Here is a 19,896-nt window from a genome sequence, read left to right as displayed (position 1 = left end):
AGGCATACTATGTGCTTGTGTTTGACTGCTCAAGAGTCAATTCTGTTCGATAAATCTGCCTTTTCCCCCAAGTATTTTGGTGGATGTTCTCTCTGCGCTGTGGTCACGTGCCTTTATTTCTCCTGTCTCATTAACATTCATTAAGAATAGGGTTCCACTGGATAAACTTCTGTAGCTAATGGCAAACTAAATAAAGCCACCTGCTGACTATTAATTGATAGACCTATATATGCTCTTTACGACATAGGGCTGACTCAAAGTCTAGAACGTTCTCATTCTAATGTCTGGTTAGATAAAAGGGTAATTTTTCTAACTCAGTTGAGCAACTATCTGAGTAAAGCTGTTCTGTGATATTTAACAAAAATCATTAGATGCGTTGTGTGCAATTAATAAAAACACAATCTTAATAATATAACCTGATATCTACAGTAATCCTGTGTGGATGTAAGGGTCTAGTTCCCACACCTTCAGCAAATAGACCAGAGCCCGCTACACTACTGGTCACCAGTACAAAAGTTTGGGAACCACTGAATTAGAGGCCGTTGTAATGAACTGGTATTGTAATATCCCTTGCTGGTAATAGTGAAAATATTGGCTGGAGCTGGGGAATTCTGCAGTGCCTGCACACAAACCATACCAAAAATTGTTCACTTGTTTACTGAACAGTAGACTTCAAATAGCCTGAACCTTTATTAATCAGTTATCTCTGTCCCTCTCTGTTGTGTTTTCCTAGGCTATCAATGTTGCCATCAAGAGTAAAATTCCCTGCATAGTAGTGGAGGGCTCAGGTCTGATTGCTGATGTAATAGCGAGCTTAGTGGAGGCAGAAGGCACTCTAGCCTCTTCATCTGTCAAGGAGAGGCTGCTCCGATACCTGCCGCACACCATTTCGAGACTCACGGAAGAGGAGACTGAAAGCTGGATCAGATGGGTAGGTGTATGCTTTGCCATAGTGTTGATGAGACAGAAAGGAGAAGGATGTGACATTGCACTCAATATGCTTTATGGAAGTATGCTTATGAATATGATGTAACTGGAATATGCTTTATTCAAAAGGTCTCTTGTAAGGTATCATAACGAAGGTTATAAACTACTGAATATGTTCCTCCTATTTGTATGGATGTATCATTCTTGTATCTCAAGCTAGAAATATGAAGTATAACTCTGAGGTCCTATTGTAATTATGCAAAGTGTGGGCCATTAATGGTGGCTTAGAATCTTGATGGCTCCCATTGACTAGGACAATTGGTTGTAAATGGTTTATTTACCTGCAAGCCTTCCTATGTACATGTGGGCCAATGGAGACTAGGGGTCTTACAGTGACATGTGACAATGTTATCTGATAAGGAAATCCATCTTAAATCTGGTACTTTTCCATTTAGAAGGAGGGGTGGGGACCCAGAGATACAAAAGATTCCTGCCTTGTGCCAAAGCTATAAAAGGGGGTGGAGCAGGACAAAGGGGGCTGCCAGTCATGAGAAAACCCCTGCTTACCATCTGAGATGTCTGCTGGAACTAACAAGGACTGTACCAGGGGTAAGGATTGGGCCCAGACTAGGAAGGAGTCTAGTCTGTGAAAGAAGTTTATTGGAACATCTTTGAGGATGAGATATTACCTGTAATCAGTTTCTTAATGTATTAGTCTTAGACTTGTGTGTTTTGTTTTATTTTGCTTTGTGACTTACTTTGTTCTGGCTATTATTACTTGAAACCACTTAGATCCTACTTTTTATACTTAATAAAATCACTTTTGTTTATTAATAAACCCAGAGTAAGTGATTAATACCTGGGGGAGCAAACAGCTGTGCACATCTCTCTATCAGTGTTATAGATGGTGAACAATTTACGAATTTACCTTGTATAAGCTTTATACAGAGTAAAACGGATTTATTTGGGGTTCAGGCTCCCAGAAAGGCTGAACACTGGGTGCTGGGAAAGTCCCTGTTAACTGAGAAGCCCCTGGGCTGAGTGAATCTCAGTTTCAGTGAACTGCAGAGAGGCGTGGCTCAACCTCTGGGTCTGTGCTGGAGCTGACTGGAGTGTCTAACACAGCAAAACAGGAGTGGAGGGGCGCCTGTTCTGGCAGGAGGGTTGTTCTCCGTGGTATCCCAGCTCATCGAATGACAGTCTCGAGGGGAGTCTCTGTGACCGAACCTGTCACAAGGGGGATCAGGTGAGAAAGGGCTACAGTTAAGCACCAAAGTATTTAAAACATTTAAAGAGCTTTCCTATAATAAATACGAAAACACTTTATCTCACGGTGCACATTTAGCCTGTGCAACTCCTTGCCACAAGATACCTTTGAGGCCAAGAGCTTAGCAGGATTTTAAAAAGATGGGATGCTTACCTGGATAACAAGAACACCAAGGGTTACTATAATGAGGATTAAAATGTAAAATACCAAGGTGCTTAAAGAATCATAGAATATCAGAGTTGGAAGGGACCTGAGGAGGTCATCTAGTCCAACCCCCTGCTCAAAGCAGGACCAATTCCCAACTAAATCATCCCAGCCAGGGCTTTGTCAAGCCTGAGCTTAAAAATCTCTAAGGAAGGAGATTCCACCACCTCCCAAGGTAACCCATTCCAGTGCTTCACCACCCTCCTAGTGAAAGAGTTTTTCCTAATATCCAACCTAAACCTCCCCCACTGCAACTTGAGACCATTATTCCTTGTTCTGTCATCTGCTACTACTGAGAACAGTCTAGATCCATTCTCTTTGGAACCCCCTTTCAGGTAGTTGAAAGCAGCTATCAAATCCCCCCTTAGTCTTCTCTTCTGCAGACTAAATAAGCCCAGTTCCCTCAGCCTCTCCTCATAAGTCATGTGCTCCAGCCCCCTAATCATTTTTGTTGCCCTCCGCTGGACTCTTTCCAATTTTTCCACATCCTTCTTGTAATGTGGGGCCAAAAACTGGACACAGTACTCCAGATGAGGCCTCACCAATGCCGAATAGAGGGGAATGATCACGTCCCTTGATCTGCTGGCAGTGCTCCTACTTATACAGCCCAAAATGCTGTTAGAAGGATGTAAGCCCTCATGTTTCAGGGCTCAAGCCAAACTCTAATCAATGGAGGTTAGAAAGAAACTTCAGCTAAGGGCAGGTTATCCCATAACTACTTACTACATGATTTCTTACACCTTCATCTGAAGTGTCAGCTACTAGCTGCTTTTCTTGGTAGGATACTGGACTAGAGGAACCACTGATAAGCTAACTGATAGGTCTAAAAATGTAACTGTAAACAGGGAGTCATCATCAAGCAGGTTTGTTTCCAGTACAGTCCTACAGGGATCGGTTGTTGGCCCAGCGCTATTTAACATTTTTATCAATGACACGGAGGAAAACATAAAATCGTCACTGATAAAGTTTGCAGATGACACAAATTGGGGGAGTGAAAATGAACTGGACAGGTCAGTGATTCAGAGTGACCTGGATTGCTTGGTGAACTGGGCACAAGCAAGAAATATGTGCTTTAACACAGCTAAATGTAAGTATAGAGATCTAGAAACAAAGAATGTCAGCCATCCTTAGACGATAGGAGACTCTATCCTGGGAAGCAGTGAGTTTTGGGGAGAGGGGTGGATAATCAGCTGAACATGTGCTCCCAATATGACACTATGTGATCCTGGGATGTATCAAGAGGGGAATCTCGAGTAGGAGCAGAGAGGTTATTTCACTTCTCTATTTGGCACTAGTGTGACCACTGCTGAATACTGTGTCCAGTTCTGGTGCCCACAATTCAAGAAGGAGGCTGATAAATTGGAGAAGGTTCAGAGAAGAGACACGGGAATGATTAAAGGGTTAGAAAACATGCCTTACAGTGATAGACTCAAAGAACTCAATCTATTTAGTTTAACGAAGTGAAGGTTAAGGGATGAATCAATCACAGTCTATAGGTACCTACATGGGGAACAGACATTTAATAGTGGGCTCTCCAACCTAGCAGAGAAAGAAATTTGAAGCTGGACAAATTCAGACTGGAAATAAGGCGTGTATTTTTAACAATGAGAATAATTAACCATTGGAAGAACTTACCAAGGGCCATGGTGGATTCTTCATCACTGATCCCTTTCAAATCAGGATTAGATGTTTTTCTGAAAACTCTGCTCTAGGAATTATTTTGGGACAGTTCTCTGGCCTGTGTTATACGGGAGGTCAGACTAGATGATCACAATGGTCCCTTCTGGTCTTGGAACCTTTGATCTGATGAGCATGGCAGCTCCTATGTAAGCTTTGTAAAGAGGAAAAATGCTGGGGTGGGGTTGACTGACACAACCATTCACTAAACAAGCACTATAACTGGTGAATTTCTCCAAGCTGACACAATATCATTCTGTTCTTTTTCCATAGATTTTCTTATGGCAACAAGCTTACTATGTTAAATTTATAACATTGCTTAAGTTTCTTCGCTTACTTTCCCCTCCTTTCAGGCTTAACAATGCCATGGACAAGTTCCTCCTTCCTCTTCTAAACTGGGTTGTAGCTAGCAATACTAACTTTGTACGCACACTGGCCAGTCTTTCATCACAGCAATACACCACAGACACCCGTCTCCTTCCTTAGAGGTTTTTAAGGCCCGGCTTGACAAAGCCCTGGCTGGGATGATTTAGTTGGGAATTGGTCCTGCTTTGAGCAGGGGGTTGGACTAGATGACCTTCTGAGGTCCCTTCCAACCCTGATATTCTATGATTCTATGACTACGTGAAGTATAAGCTCACTACTACTATTCATTGGGTGCAGATAAAAATTTAACATTGTCATATACCAGCAGATTTGCTTTTCCCTTGCTACTTTAACACGAGAGAGAGCCTCAGGACACTAGACATCACTATGGAGTGCTTTACGAGGCTTATGCCTTCCTGCCATGATGCTCCAGGGCCTGGAGGTGCTGTGTCTGCAGTGCTGCCAACTTGGAGACGTTGGCATGCTCAGGATAAAAATGTGATTCCCTTGCCACCTAACCAGCAGGCTGAGCTGTTTCAGCTGCGTTTTTACCCTCTTTAATAGTGGTAGGAAAAACTGAGTTGATGAAAACCTTAATGTTTAGTTATTTTTAGAAATGCAGTGCATAATAGCACTCACTCAAGGAGCCATTATCATGGGGTAATTGGCTTTCTCAATTTCTTTTCCCAGTGCTTCATCCCAGGGTCTCCTTATCTCTCAGTTGGTCAATTTATTTTATGGCTGTGATCATCTTAGTGGGGGAATGATTGCTTGTTAGAACATCTGTTAAAATTCCTAATGTTAAGTTTATGGAAAATGTGCCATTACTTTCTGTACTCTTTCTGATTATTTTTTTCTTCTTCTTAGCTTCATTTTCATCATGATTTTATTTTATTTTTTTAATGAATGCCCTAGAATATAATCTTTACAAATCTGGGCATCAGAGTCAAGCAACAAAACTTCTCCATTGAACTCTTGCAATGACTATTGTGTACCATTTACAATTCTGTGCCCCTCTGGGAATGCCATGATGCGGGGAATGCATCTCTCTATCTAGACTGCAACGCAAGGTGGTTGTTCTGCATAGGATGTGTCCCAGGGCTTATGCATATCACAAGATGATGGAGCAAACCAACTGCCTGTCTTGTGCAGTATCGTCTTTAAAACATCATATATTGGTTGCTATTAAAGGAAGGTTTAACCTTTTATAACGCACCAAATTATGCAGTACCATCCCAGAGATGGCAGAGGTGGGAATTTATTCTTGAACCCAGCTCATGGCTATGCTGAGAAGTAAGAGAACTGATAGCCATGGTGGATTCTTAATAGCTGGAGAGAAATTACATTCTTTTAACAGTGATGTGGCATCCACCCAGCAGGTCAGAACCAAAACTGCACCTTTGGCCAGAACTAAAACCAAACATGAACCTTACTTCAGTGGGGGGTTTATATATATCTAAACAGCATTATCCATGATTCAAAACTCCCAAATAGAACTGAACATTGGGGTTGCCTGAAAGTTCAATCTAGATATGGATCTTTATTTCACATCTGACCCTGTATATTTATAGTTGGATGAACCAAAGCCTGGAATCCAAATTGAACTGGAAGACATTTGCGGTCAAGTTCTGGATCTGCGTTTTGTGGTTTGGGTTCATTTCTACTTTGTTTCACAGACCTCTGCTTCTCTTGGTTCATTCAGAGGCTGAAAGTGTAAATACAAATTCCTTACAGTCCCTCAGATTTCTAACTTGCCAGAAAGAAGGAAATTTCATAAAGCGTGATAGTCTGAGAACATAAGCTCTGTTTTTAGACTAGGCAAAGTGGCCAGAATAAACTTTTCCTTGACATATAAACTTCTAGATGTTTGGGAATTGGCACTAACACGGTATCTGAGATTTGATGTTTGGGAATTGGCACTAACACGGTATCTGAGATTTATTCCTTGTTAGTTTTTAATTTAGTGAGAATTACCTAATTGGTCATCATTTTCTGTGTTTGTGTGTGTGGGAGAAGGGAATGACAAGAAATTGCCATATATTAAAGGATCATTAATCTAACTGTTTTTAATTTGAACTACTGTGAGTTTATTAGAACTTAATCGCTGAAATTCTCATTTTATATAGTTTGTATGTAGGGAGAGGACTTACGATAAACAGCTCTGTGAATAATACTGTATGACGGGACATTCCCCAAAGGGACATGCGCAGATAAACCACAAAGTCCTGAGAGAGCTTTAGAATTGGACTTCTCTTTTTTTTGTAGATCAAAGAAATCCTGGAAAACCCTCACCTGCTAACTGTTATTAAAATAGAAGAAGCTGGAGATGAAATCGTGAGCAATGCCATTTCGTTTGCGCTGTATAAAGGTGAGCACTGAGCTCTCGCCCATTGGCTTTAATTTCACTTTGCTCTTAGGTACAAGTATGGCCCTGTGGCTAGTGCACTAGCCTAGGAAGCTAGCTACCTGGATTCAATTCCCTGGACAAATCTATCTGTGCCTTAGCTCCCCATCCTGTCATGAATCCTACCTGCTGGACCATCTCCGCGGAGGCTGGAATTTTCAAAGGCGCCTAAAGGAAGTCCCAGTTTAGACTGCCATTGATGTTAATGGGAGTTAAATTCATGGGGAGATGGCGAGTACACCCTGGATATGAGAAACAAGCATTGAGAACAGGAGACTATCCTCTTGCCCCATCCTACATTGGTACCCTCTCCTGGCAGTTGTATGGCTGTAGCAGAAGAGAATGTGGCTCCATACTCTTACTGAAGCAAGTCAGAGTATTGGAGTATCTCAGAACTGGTAATTCCAGTGTGGAGAGGGAAGCCCCCTGCAAATACTGAGCAATTAGACCCTCTAAAATGTTGACTTTGGCATAATATGGAGTGTTTTCTGCATATTAGGAAATGACTGAAAACCAACACAAAAGGGGTTTCTCCAATTATACTTTAGTAGATGGATTACTCAGCAGCTTGTGGTGTAAAACTCACAATAAAAAGGCTTGAGAGCACTGGGTGAGAGAGAACTTTGATTGACAGTCAGCAATGAGGTGATGGCCAATTAAGAGTTCATCTCACTAATGCTCATGGTGCTACCTGATCCTTCTTACTTGCAAATTCCATTTAATCACTGCAGTGAGATGTGCTGGGGCCAGATTCTCCTCATAGTCCCACTAGTGTATAAATTAAACTCTATTGATTTTACATCTGTGTGAATGGAGAATGGGGTTCCCTCAATGCTTCCTGCTACCAGTACCCTCAGGGTGGCTCTGGAAAGGGTTTGACTCCATTGAGTGAATTGGGGTCACTCATGGCTTAGTTGCAACTAGAGAGGGGACCCAGAGATATTAAGTCATCTGGTGGGTCAATGCCCCGAGGCATGGTTGCCCCCTTCTCCCTTCCTACATCCTCTCCCAAACTCTGGGCAGCTCCTTCTGCGTGGAGCACCCATGGAGGAATTTGCGTGGGTTACTGGGTGACTGACGGTGCCAGAGAGGCAGCACTTCCCCATTACATGTGGGCAGGCAGAGGCCACATTCTGGGATGCAGTCCTGATCAGTGAGAGGTTGTGTCACTGCCTGCCCTGTTACCCTTAAATGCTCTGCTACAGAGCCCAGACACCAACAGCCATCAGACAAGCATGCAGTTCCCTGAGTGTGTGTCTGAGTGCTGGGCAGCCCTAGTTCAGTACTGATCCCAGCAGCCTGCCTACAACAGCCCCTCCCTGGGTCTCCACCAGCCTTGGTTATGACTTTGTGACCCCAACACACTCCCAGTCCTGAATTTCCCCAAAACCATCTGCCCTGAAATGTCCCCTCTCCTAAAACACTCGGAGTACTGAGGTCTGTTGCTCCTCTCAAGAGACAAAAGCACAGCAGTTTGTTGCTTTAACTGGAGCTATTCATCACTTTAAATCAAACATGGTCCTTGGTTGATTTAAAATAAAAACAAAACAAGTTTATTTAATCAGAAAGGGGTGTTTTAAGTGAGGTCAAGTATGAGGGCTAAAGTCAGAAATAATTAAAAACAAATAAAAATGAAAAAAATACTTTCTAGTGACTAAGACTTAACGAAAGGACAGCCTTGCTTCCAGGTAAGATTCTTACCGCACTTCCTGTCAGCAAGATGGTCTGACCATCCCCGTGGTCAGGATCTCCCGCAAAGTGCTCGGTTTCTTTTATGTCTTAGATGTAAGATAACTTGGGGTTCTTTGCCCCTCTCTTCTTTAGTAGACTGAACTTTTGAAATGTGCCCTTCTCAAAGTCCAGTGCCCCCGCAGTGAGGAAATGTGCCAGGGAGTCTGATGGGGAAGGTTCCGTGCTGGTTTCTTCCCTGCTGATGCTTTCTGTAATGCAGATTGATCGGTCCTGCACGTGCCGATATGCCAGTGAATGGCCACTTGACTATGATTGCCTGTTGTCTGTGATTGCACCTGGATAGAGGCAGCGACCTTTCCTTTGTCTGGAAAAAAACAATTTGCCCACTCCCCAGACTTTTCTGGTTCAAACACATTTAGTCCCATATTTCCTTCACATTTGTCCAGTCCTTTGGGAGTTTACCCTACATAGACAACACAAGAATATTACTGGTCAGTGTGTATCATTGGTTTTCCAATGATATTTTACATGACACCTATTAGATACAGATTGACATAAGTGAATTGGGGCACACTGAACTGGTCAGGGCCTCTGAAACTCACTTCCTGATGCTCTTAGGGTCAAAGGCTTGCTCTGGGTAGTTACATGGACAATCTGCCTTCAGGTAATGCAATCCGTGTCATTTTAAGTGCAGTTTAGTCTATACATACCACATAGGTATGTGTGTTTTAAAATGTGCACAACCTCTGAAGCCCTGTTAAAGCTATAAGTGAGCATTAAAAAAAGACAATAGAGGCTTCTTTTGTGGCTGGGATGGGGAGAGAGTTAGGGATGGTAGAATATAAGCCAAGGCGCTCTCCAATTTCTAGTCCTTACTTAGTTGACTCTTCCTCCTCCAGCTTTCAGTACCAATGAACAGGATAAAGATAACTGGAATGGGCAGCTGCAGCTGCTGTTGGAGTGGAACCAACTGGACCTGGCCAGCGATGAGATCTTCACCAATGACCGGCGCTGGGAGGTAGTCAAAGATTGCACCTCGGCACAGCTAGTGGGGTTGGCGGAGACAAGGAGTGAAATTCTTACTTGCACCATTTACGTAGGCATCGCTATTCTGATGTTTGTAAATAACAATTCCATTCCAGCTCATTCTGAAGTGAGCAGAATGTATAGGCTTAAAATACACTAACCTATCAGACAAGGGTATTGTAACATGGTAAACCCATTGCTATGGTGGCACTGCACTGTCACAGCTTACCTGGGTATGAAATATACCATTACTTCAGGTAGGTTACTCGACTGCTTGGAAACTGATGGTCTCACTCCAGTTCCTTGTCAGCCACAATGGTGGTTGTTATGTTAGCTGATGATTAATATTATTTTTTGCTCTTTGAGCAGAGGTCAAGGCTTGAAAGAGTCCAGAGACTGAACCACCCTTTCTAGAAGTGGGCCTTCTAGAGTCAGATTTGGGCATTTGGGGGGCAGAGCGCAGAAGGTATCTGGAAATTCTTGATGAAGCCTATACATGGAATAGCTAGGTATGCTTATTTCAGTCACTTCCCAAACCACAGCCATGGCTGCATTCTGAAGGAAATGTGGAGCAAAGGCAAAATGTGACCAATATTTATCCATAACAAAACATGTGAGCAACAGCAGAGGGCTAGGGGACAATGAATTCTGCTCAGCCATCCACAGCTGGCCTTGTGATAATACCTGGCTTTTCCTCGTTTTCTCCCCAGTCTGCAGACCTTCAGGATGTCATGTTTATAGCTCTTATCAAGGACCGGCCCAAATTTGTTCGCCTCTTTCTGGAGAATGGCTTGAACCTGAGGAAGTTTCTTAGCAAGGAGGTCCTTACAGAGCTTTTCTCCAACAACTTTAGCAGCCTGGTGTTTAAGAACCTGCAGATTGCTAAGAACTCCTATAATGATGCACTCCTCACATTTGTGTGGAAGATGGTTGAGGACTTCCGAAGAAGCATCAAAAAAGAGGATAAGAACGGCAAGGATGAGACAGAAATACGGCTGTTGGTAAGTAACCAATCAGTTGTCTAGCCATGTGTTCCTTAGTAGGAAAAGAATTGTCTTCCCTATTTCCATTATAATAGTAATGAATTTGCATTTCAATTGTTTAAAAAATGCTACAAATTGTGCGGAGTGCAATGGCCTTGAACGTACTGATGCATTCCACATGTTAATCTACGGCATGGATCTTTGCATTGCTCAAGTGCTAGAAGAATACGTGAGTCTTTTGTGTGAGGGTCATGGTTCCATACTGTGGTGATCTCAGAGCAGTTTTAAAATATGTTGTAATGAAGGCCTACAAAGAACCCCAAATTCATATCATTGTGGATGAGAGAGCTTTCAATTGAAAATGGCTCAGTGAAGGAAATGGAAATTGTTTTTTATGTTACTGGGAAGAAAAAGTTTGAAAACGTGACAGTACACAAGAAACCAGCTTGTCCAGACAACTTAACTCAATACTTCAAGAGCATCTTTCTAGCCCCTCGGGTCCCATGCTACTTTTGGGTCTGCCTATTCCTACTTCTATTGCCATGTACCACCAGCCTCTCCATGGCTTTCAATAGGGCAGGATCAGGCCTTTAATGCAGACCTGAGTTACAGAACTGGAATTTCCAAGGCCTGTGCATGGAGGATAACGGGACTAGATGGTCCCCTTCTGGCATTAGAATTTGTGAATCTGATTCCCTGTATATTCTTTTCCTTCATGAGCCATGGAGAGAACAAGAAGCTCTGCATTGCCCTCTTCATGCTCATAATGCCAGCAGCTCTGCATTAAGACAATGACTAGAGTCAAATCTCATGCTTCAGGGCTTTAGCCGGACACTTGCATGGGTCAGGATGGAATTTTTTTCCCTGATGCACATTTGGCCAGCTGTATTCTGGGTTTTGGTTACCTTCCTCTGAAAGCAACAGGGATTGGCCACAGCTGGATACAGGACACCAGGTGGGGTGGTATAGAGAATTTTCTTTTTCAAGGTATGTCTACACTGCAAACCCTCTTCCCCACATCTCCCTGTGATTAAGTTTCACTCCGTTTCCCCTACATTGAACTCAATAACTCAGGTTAAAAGAAAGCAATTCAGTCCCCAGGAGACTAAGCATCTGGTGTCCCACAGGCAGAGAAGAGGAGGGACTGAGACTTTCCAAACTAACTAGGGAATTCAGACACACAACTCCCATTAAAATTAATATGAGTTGTCTCTTTAAATCCCCTAGTTGGCTTTGAAATCTTCAAAGAACACTTTGTTCTCCATTTTCTGCTGAGTTATTCTTGCTGCATGGCAGTTAATGTCCAGTAATAATTTTATTGGCAGGCTAGAACTTTTGAGTGTCATAAATGGATGCATGCTATATTAAAATGAAATAAAATAATGGAAGTTGTTACTATCAGAATATTTTCAAGTTTATGGTAAGAGCTCTGGTTCAACACTCAGGGCTTAACTAAAAGGTATAGAATGGGGGTGTTTCCACCTATCATTCATCTCCTTGTAAAAATGGCATTTAGCTATGAAGCCATGTGTATATCCTTGAGGCTGGCTAAGCTACGCTCTGCGCACGAGCAGCGTGGGAGCAAAGATGATTTTCTGCTGCCTTTCTATTGTTTTCCATTTTGGGAGCAGCTGAGAGCCAGCTCATTCTTCAGCACAACTTAGAGCGGCCTTAAGGTTGCTGGGCAGCAGTGCAGAGAGAACAAACCAGGGAGCCAAGTTTAAGAGGTGTAATAACCTAATATTTACTTGATTTAAAAAATAAAACCAAGGTCATTGAACAGATAGTGCCTTTACTTCCTGCCAGGATGAATCTTCTATTACAAGGCATCCCTTGCAAGCTCTCTTTATCTGGTCAGTTCTTCAGAACAAGAAGGAGTTATCCAAAGTCATTTGGGAACAGGTAGGGTATACCACCCTTTCCCCCAGCACTGTTTGTGTTTATCTTGGCACGTTAAGCCTTTGCAAACATTTGCCCTCTGTCCTCCCCAGAGTAACCATCTGGGAACTCAAATGCATGATAGATAAGCTACCGATTTAAAATGTTGTACAATTTTCCCTCTCTCAATCTTCTAACTAAATGGGCCTGAGCTACTAAATTTGGATCTGGATTTGGATCCATATATGGATTTCAAGACATTCTCCTCACCTAAAGTTTGAGGGAGGGGTTGATTCAGCCTTTGAAAGGTGCTAGCTGTGAAATTCATAGCTGGACCCATGTTTGGATTATGAACCCCCTCCCTCTTCACAGTATGAAAATCATGTGATCCAGGCATATGGTTTGATCTAGTTTCTACTTCCAACGAAAAATAGAGAGGCATATTTTTTAAGGAAACCAAAACTGTATATTGGCTTCAGGTCCATCTAGCCCAGTATCCTGCCTTCTGACAGTGGCCAGTGCCAGGTGCCCCAGAGGGAATGAACAGAACAGTTAATCAGCAAGTGATCCAGTCCCAAAGACTGACTGGTCATAGTCTAAAATTTTCCCTAGTTCCTTAATTCTTGGTTGTCTAACTGGGCACTCAAAAATGGAGGCACCTGAAATTTAGTGGACACTCCTGATTCTTTTGTCCTGTGTGTCTTAAGCTGAGCACCCAATCTGCTAATACAGGTTCCTGTGCCCATGCCAAGCCATGGCAAGTTCAGCAGGGATCAGGAGGTGTCCAGGTGAGTGTGCTGCAGTGTAGGACTGTAGAGAGCATTCTAAACATCTGACTCCAGGACTCGTGTCTAAATTCCTGACACCTTGGAGAGGGTTTTAAGGCGATTTTAACCATAGAGACAAAATGAGTCACCTTGTGCCTAGAATAGTTCAGTTACAACCTGGTGTGATGGTGTTGCATTGAGTGGTTGGACTCATAGACTCATAGACTTCAAGGTCAGAAGGGACCATTATGATCATCTAGTCTGACCTCCCGCATGATGCAGGCCACAAAAGCTGACCCACCCACTCCTGGAATAATTCTCTATACTTGTTTTGTGGATCTGGATCTTCATTTTCCGTTGCTGACAACGTGGCTCTATTTACCAGCCTTTAATGAACCTCCAGAACAAACAAACAGGGCAAGAAAGACAAAGCAATGATGTAAAAGGGGGTGGTGGAAGAAGCCTGTGGGTCATTAAGCAGTGGAACACATCCTCACATTGCATGGAAGAACTGTTGGTGCTCTGAGCCAATAGTGGAGAAGAATGGTGATGGCCATGCCGTGCAAAGAGCTCCATATGACTTCCTGATTCTCTGTCTCTTCGCAGACCAGGGGCTGCACTTTGGCAGCACTCGGGGCCAGTAAACTACTAAAAAGCCTGGCAAAAGTGAAGAATGACATTAATGCTGCTGGGGAGTCTGAGGAGCTGGCAAATGAATACGAGACGAGAGCAGTAGGTAAGCGCCTGTGTTAACAGACTTGGAAACATGAGCCGTGTTCAGCTGGTGATCAGCAGCTTGTAATGACGGATGCAGAGCTGCAAGATTTTTCACTTGTACTCCTTGAAAGCTTTATGGGATGTCATGTTGTAGAGACAGCCTCTGGCTGGGCTGGCAAGAGCCTCCAGGGGGAGGACAGAAGAAGAGGTGTCTGTGGACTGGAGCAGAGGACACAGACAGAAAATTCTTTGCTAGCTCCTGGCCCTGGATAGGCAAAGCACTCAAAAAAAAAAAAAAAGTCTGTGGTGGCTAATGAGGCCTGTGTCTTTAAAACTTGCACAGACAACTACAGGAAATGTGTGACGAATGTCAAGGCTGGGAGCTGAGCCCAGCTCTGAGTCCCAGTGCAGCGCCTTAACCAGGGCCGGCTCCAGGCACCAGCCAAGCAAGCTGGTGCTTGGGGCGGCAGATTGTATGAGGCGGCATTCCGCCCAATCCTAGGGCGGCACGGCCACTTTTTTGTTTGTTTGTTTGGTTGGTTTTTTTGTTTTTTGTTCTGCTCCGGCCGCCCTGTAGGGGGCGGCGGCACGGAGGACGGGAGCGCCCTGCAGCAAGCCCAGCAGGGCAGTCCGCGTCCTTCCCTCCCTGCCGACCGGAGCGCCGCGCAGCCCTCCCTGCAGGCGGCAGGGGGCGCGGCGGGAGGGGCTGCGTGGCAGCGCCCCGCTGAAGCCCTGGCCGCCCCCCTTCTCCCTCTCCCACCGCTCCCTTCCCCTCCCCCCGCTAGCTGGGGCACATCTGAAGCGCAGGGAGTCCCCCTGCACCCTGGCTCCGGCCGCGCAGGTTGTTTTTTTTTTTTTTCTTTTGCTTGGGGCGGCCAAAAAGCCAGAGCCGGCCCTGTCCTTAACTGCAGGCCCATCAGTCCTATTCATGCCAAGAACGTAGTGGGGAAACAACTTCCAAGGAGGACAAGCAGTGTTGTGGCTGTGATGAGTCAGCTGGGCCACAGGCTGTTATCTGAAGCTGGACTTCTTAGCCAGACATTCTGATCCTTTATGCTGTGCTCTCTTGTTATGCCTTTCTAAATCTTCTGGTATCCAGTCCATGAGGCATAGAGCTCATGGTGCTAGGATGAGTGGCAGCCCTCCTGGTAACATGGTAATTCATGGCCTGCTACCTCTTCTGTCATTAATAAGGTTCATTTTCTGGCTTTATCTGAAACCTGGACAAATGCTGATGCTGTTAATTACACCTTCGTTGAATCATTTCCAAATGAATGTGGCATTGAGGTATGAAAAATAAAATCAAAGTGTGTGGTAGCTAGCAGCACAGGGATTAATATTTTGTTTTTATTAATTTGAATAATACCCATAACTCAGTTGTGCCAGCTGACAAGCCACTCAGTGCAAAGCACTTATTTATGATCTAAAGGGAAAGATGGCACAGTGCAGCTCATGGTGATTCACTACAGATTAAGCAAAGCCAAAAGGACAAATCCCTATCTGCACTTAGAGGTTGGTGATTGTGAAGTTGCACTTCAGCTTCCCAGTAATTTGTCAGTATCATCTTCCCAAATCAGATCATTTGACAGTGAAGGAACGATAGACACTGAAGGCCCACTACAAGGTGCAAAAAACCAAAACAGCCCCCTAGCAATGAGTCTCAGAGCCGGAGTCAACTGACCCAGGTTCATGCTATGGGGTAAAACTAGCAATGTAGAGTTCCTACTCAAGCTCTGAAACCCAGCCAGGGGGGTGAATCTCAGAGCCTGAGGGAACATCTGCACTGCTACTTTTAGCCCCATAGAGCAAGCCCTGTGAGCCCACGTCAGTTGACCCAGGCTCTGAGGCTCACTGCCATGGGTCTTTTTTTTTTTTTTTGCAGTGTAGACATACCCATAGAATGAAATGGGGACACTTTTTTTCACCATGGTTCAAAGCAGCACACAAGAAGGGAAATCAAAGCTACACACTTGTGCAGAAAGAACGTACCCAGTTCTCAAGTGAATTTGAATTTTCACTTGGGGAGCTGGTTGTATCTCACGGGTTATGCTGAAATCCTTAATAGGTGTTGTCAGAACATTTTATTTCATGTACGGTGTTTGTAAAAATTGCCTAATTTTATAGGGTCAGATTTTTAAAGGTATTTAGTTGCCTGCTGGGATTTTCAAACACTCCTATTGAAATCAATGGGTGCTAGGTGCCTAAGTGCTTTTCAAAATTCTACAGGGCACCTATTTGCACCTTGGGGAACCTAAATACCATTAAAAATCTTGCCCGTAATCCTCCTCACCCTGATTTTTATCTAAAATAAAATATTAAGGCCAGAATGCTGCCAACCGTCCTCATTTGGGTAACCCTGTTGAAAATAATGGGGTTATTCGTGGAAATAAGGCCAGCAGAATTTGGGGCTCAGTCCTGATCCTATTGAAATTAATGGCAAAACTGCTATTGACTTGCTTGGCCCAGGACTGAGCTCTCATAGGCCTTTTGAAGAATGGAATTGTGAGGTTGTCTGCGTACAGTCTCAAACGCTCTATCCAATGTACCGGTTAAAAGTGGGTATTTTTCTAACTGCTATCGCTACAAAATCCCCCTGGCATTCGCAAGTTATATTGCAATGGGTTTGCCAGCACAGAAGGGACTTTGCCAGCTTGCTCACTTTTAGCTGTGTTGGTTCTGCAGGGGTAATGGGAGTCCAGTGCTACAAAGACTCACTTTTATCACCGCAACCAGTAGCTAGACACACACACGGAGCAGATGTGTTAAGTAAGAAGGTACCATTTTTACTAGACTACTTCTCAGCGCTTAATCACAACCTAGTTTTGATATCAATATGCAATCATCAAATCAGTTTGAATTTCACCATACACTTCCATGCAGACATTAAATTTGGAGTCCACTCTTCTAACCTACGGTTGTGAAAATGGGGAAGGAGCTCTTGTATTGGACATTAATTGCCAAAAACTTTACGAATGCAAATTGAAGATTCTACAAGCAAATATGCCAGTCAGAAAAAAATGAGTTGACTCCTGCAGCTACATTAGCTCAATCATGTTGCACAAACATAGTATTTCCTATTCCTATTAAATATGTAGCTTAGCGTGTCACTGATTATATTGTAAAATATACAGGCCGTGCAAAATGGCTGAGTTAATGTTGCGGTACGAACCTTAGTCTCAAGATTTCCAGCCTCTTGATCAGGGCCGGCTCTAGGCACCAGCAAAACAAGCTGGTGCTTGGGGCGGCACATTTTTAGGAGTGGCATGGCCGGCACCAGAATGCCGCCCCTAAAAATGTGCCCCGGCCGCCCTAGCTCACTTCCGCTGCTGCCGCTCGTGCGCCACGGCGTGCGAAACAGCTGATTCACGCGCCGCTGCTCGCCCTCCCTCCAGGGCTCTCAAACCTGGGAGGGAGGGGGAGATCCCGAGCGGCCGCGGCGCGCGAAACAGCTGATTCGCGCGCCGATGCTCACCCTCCCTCCCAGGTTTGAGAGCCTGGGAGGGAGGGGGAGACTCCGAGTGGCCACGGCGCGCGCGCCGCTTCTCCCCCTCCCTCCTAGGCTTGAGAGCCTGGGGGGAGGAGGCAGGGCTGGGGATTTGGGGAAGGGGCGGAGCTGAGGCGGGGCCGGGGGTGGGGTAAGAAAAAACCAGGGGGGCGGGGGGGCGGCCAAAATTGTTTCTGCTTGGGGCGGCACAAATCCTAGAGCCGGCCCTGCTCTTGATCTCTGCGAGCATGAGTGAAATGGGGCCAGGGATCTGGGTAGAGTGAAGAGGTGCTTGGCTGACACAGGCTTTCTTTTTTTCCTTCCGTCCTTGTGGGACTGTCTCTCCTTTAGAGCTGTTCTCTGAGTGCTATAGCAGTGATGAAGAGCTGGCTGAACAGCTGCTGACTTATTCCTGTGAAGCCTGGGGCGGGAGCAATTGCCTGGAACTTGCTGTGGAAGCTAAAGATCAGCAGTTCATTGCACAGCCGGGAGTGCAGGTAACACAAGCTAAAAAGCAGTGATTCTTCCCCCCCACCCCCACAAGAAAAAGAAAAGGCTGCTCACGTGCGAGGTAAATATTGTGCTCACTTCCTTTTTAAAGGTTATATAGATGAATTGTTTGAAAACACCTATCCTAAAGAAATACAATGGCCGAGGCTCTCGTTTGGAAGTCAGGCGTTTCGGAGAAGGATCCCACATCAACGTGAACTCTGTCCCTTTGCCATTGTGAATTACTTCCTCCCCTACGCGATCAGATAAAGTGGTGGTTGTGCTGCTAAAAGGAATATGCTGTAGAACTGGTTCTCTGACGCCCTCGCCCCATGTGGAGGGGTGCATTTGAAACTTCCACATGCAAAGTATGCATTGAATGAGTCAAAGTATGCATGGAGGGGAGTGGTGATTCACCCACAGGTGTTCTGCCAGGAGAGGAAAGTTTTAATTTACAGCTGGGGTTCATAGAGGGTCTACTGATGGAGACTGCCTGAGATTTTTACTCCCAGTGCATCTCCTCCCTCTGCTCGTGTTCTTGGGCATAGCACTCAGCAGAGTGGTGTCCTTACCTAAGACTCCCTCAGCTAAATGAAACTAACTGCTTCTCCTACCTCAAAACCGCTTGGAACATCCTGGGGATGCTAGCCTCTGGCACAAGATGGAGCAGTGGGCTTATGCAGTAGCCTTTCCTTTCTCTTGACCCGAGTAGCTCAATATTTCTGCAGCTCCCAAGTCCTCCAGTGCTACAGAAATCCAACAATGTTTTGGATTAATGGATTAATATGTTTCAGTAGAAATCATTGTTGGGCTTTCTGCATTAAACATCAAACACATTTTACAGTTCTGCTTTCTCTACCCTGCTTCAATAAAACCTGGATGAATCTTTCTCCTCTTTGCTATAGAATTTCCTTTCCAAACAGTGGTATGGAGAGATCTCGAGGGACACTAAGAACTGGAAGATTATATTGTGTCTGTTCCTTTTCCCTTTAATCGGCTGTGGTTTCATCTCCTTCAGGTAACAGGGTTCTCATTGGTAGAAAAACAGAAGGGAAGCATGTCTATATCACCTATTTAGGTGCTAATATCTGTCTCACCTCATTATAGTATCTGAGTGCCCTAAACAATTAATGTATCCCAAACAGCCTTTTTAAGTGGAAGTGTCCTTCCTTTTTTACAGATGAAAAAATACGGCACAGGATAGATGAAATGATTTGCCCAAAGTCATGCTGGGACTTTGTGGCAGAACTGGGAATTGGACCCCATGTTTCTCGAGTCCCACTCCAGTATCTTAAATGCAAATCCATCTTTCCTCTGATAGAGTCCATCTGCTGTGGAGGTTAATCTGAGCATGATAGCAAGGAGGACAAAGTTTGAAATTAGGGAACACAAGTTGTTACCATTTGGCAGCAGTTTGGTGGCCTGTATGAAAGGAGAGGCATGGCCTCAGCAAAATTCCCAGCTGACAAGTGATCCCATCAGTGCTCATTTGGCTGGGATTGCTAACAAGATGTCTAGTGGCTGAATGAGCCAGAGACAGAACAACTCTGATCCTTCAGGGACAAGATAGGCCACCCTGCCAACGTACCGTGAGTCAGGGACATTTAACTGATGCTGCCCAGACTATAATTATTTGACAGCACTTCAAAGTGATTTTTTCGATTAAAAATCAGGCACGTTTGCATGGTCACTAAAAAAAATGTTCCTTGTGAAACTAAAGTAAAGGCTTGAGAGATGTGTGTTTGAGATCATCCTTTTTTTATCTAGGAAAAAGCCCGTGGAGAGGAGCAAGAAGCTCTTGTTGTATTATGCCTCATTCTTCACCTCCCCATTTGTGGTCTTCTCCTGGAACGTCATCTTCTACATTGTTTTCCTGCTGCTCTTCGCCTATGTCCTGCTCATGGATTTCCAGAAAGAACCCACCATGCTGGAACTCATCCTCTATGTTCTGGTCTTCATCCTGCTTTGTGATGAAGTGAGACAAGTAGGCAACGCTTGTGAACCAAAATGGCCTA

The 19,896-nt window shown here is 44.4% G+C and overlaps 1 protein-coding gene across 1 annotated transcript in view; it reads left to right on the top strand.

The window, feature by feature from the left end:
• LOC112104176 (transient receptor potential cation channel subfamily M member 8) overlaps positions 1 to 19,896 on the top strand; it is a 77,754-nt gene that overhangs the window by 19,393 nt on the left and 38,465 nt on the right. Inside the window, exons 8-16 of the mRNA XM_026653997.1 lie at positions 734 to 931; positions 6,707 to 6,809; positions 9,437 to 9,555; positions 10,274 to 10,564; positions 12,353 to 12,448; positions 13,798 to 13,927; positions 17,744 to 17,889; positions 18,787 to 18,899; positions 19,649 to 19,865. Coding sequence (XP_026509782.1) covers positions 734 to 931; positions 6,707 to 6,809; positions 9,437 to 9,555; positions 10,274 to 10,564; positions 12,353 to 12,448; positions 13,798 to 13,927; positions 17,744 to 17,889; positions 18,787 to 18,899; positions 19,649 to 19,865 — 1,413 coding nt within the window. The remainder of the gene's footprint in view (positions 1 to 733; positions 932 to 6,706; positions 6,810 to 9,436; positions 9,556 to 10,273; positions 10,565 to 12,352; positions 12,449 to 13,797; positions 13,928 to 17,743; positions 17,890 to 18,786; positions 18,900 to 19,648; positions 19,866 to 19,896) is intronic.

This window comes from Terrapene carolina, unplaced genomic scaffold (assembly GCF_002925995.2).
Source record: "Terrapene carolina triunguis isolate 2854851 unplaced genomic scaffold, T_m_triunguis-2.0 Scaffold175, whole genome shotgun sequence".
In the NCBI taxonomy this organism is placed as follows: Eukaryota; Metazoa; Chordata; order Testudines; family Emydidae; genus Terrapene; species Terrapene triunguis.
This window is presented reverse-complemented; position numbering and strand designations above follow the sequence as displayed.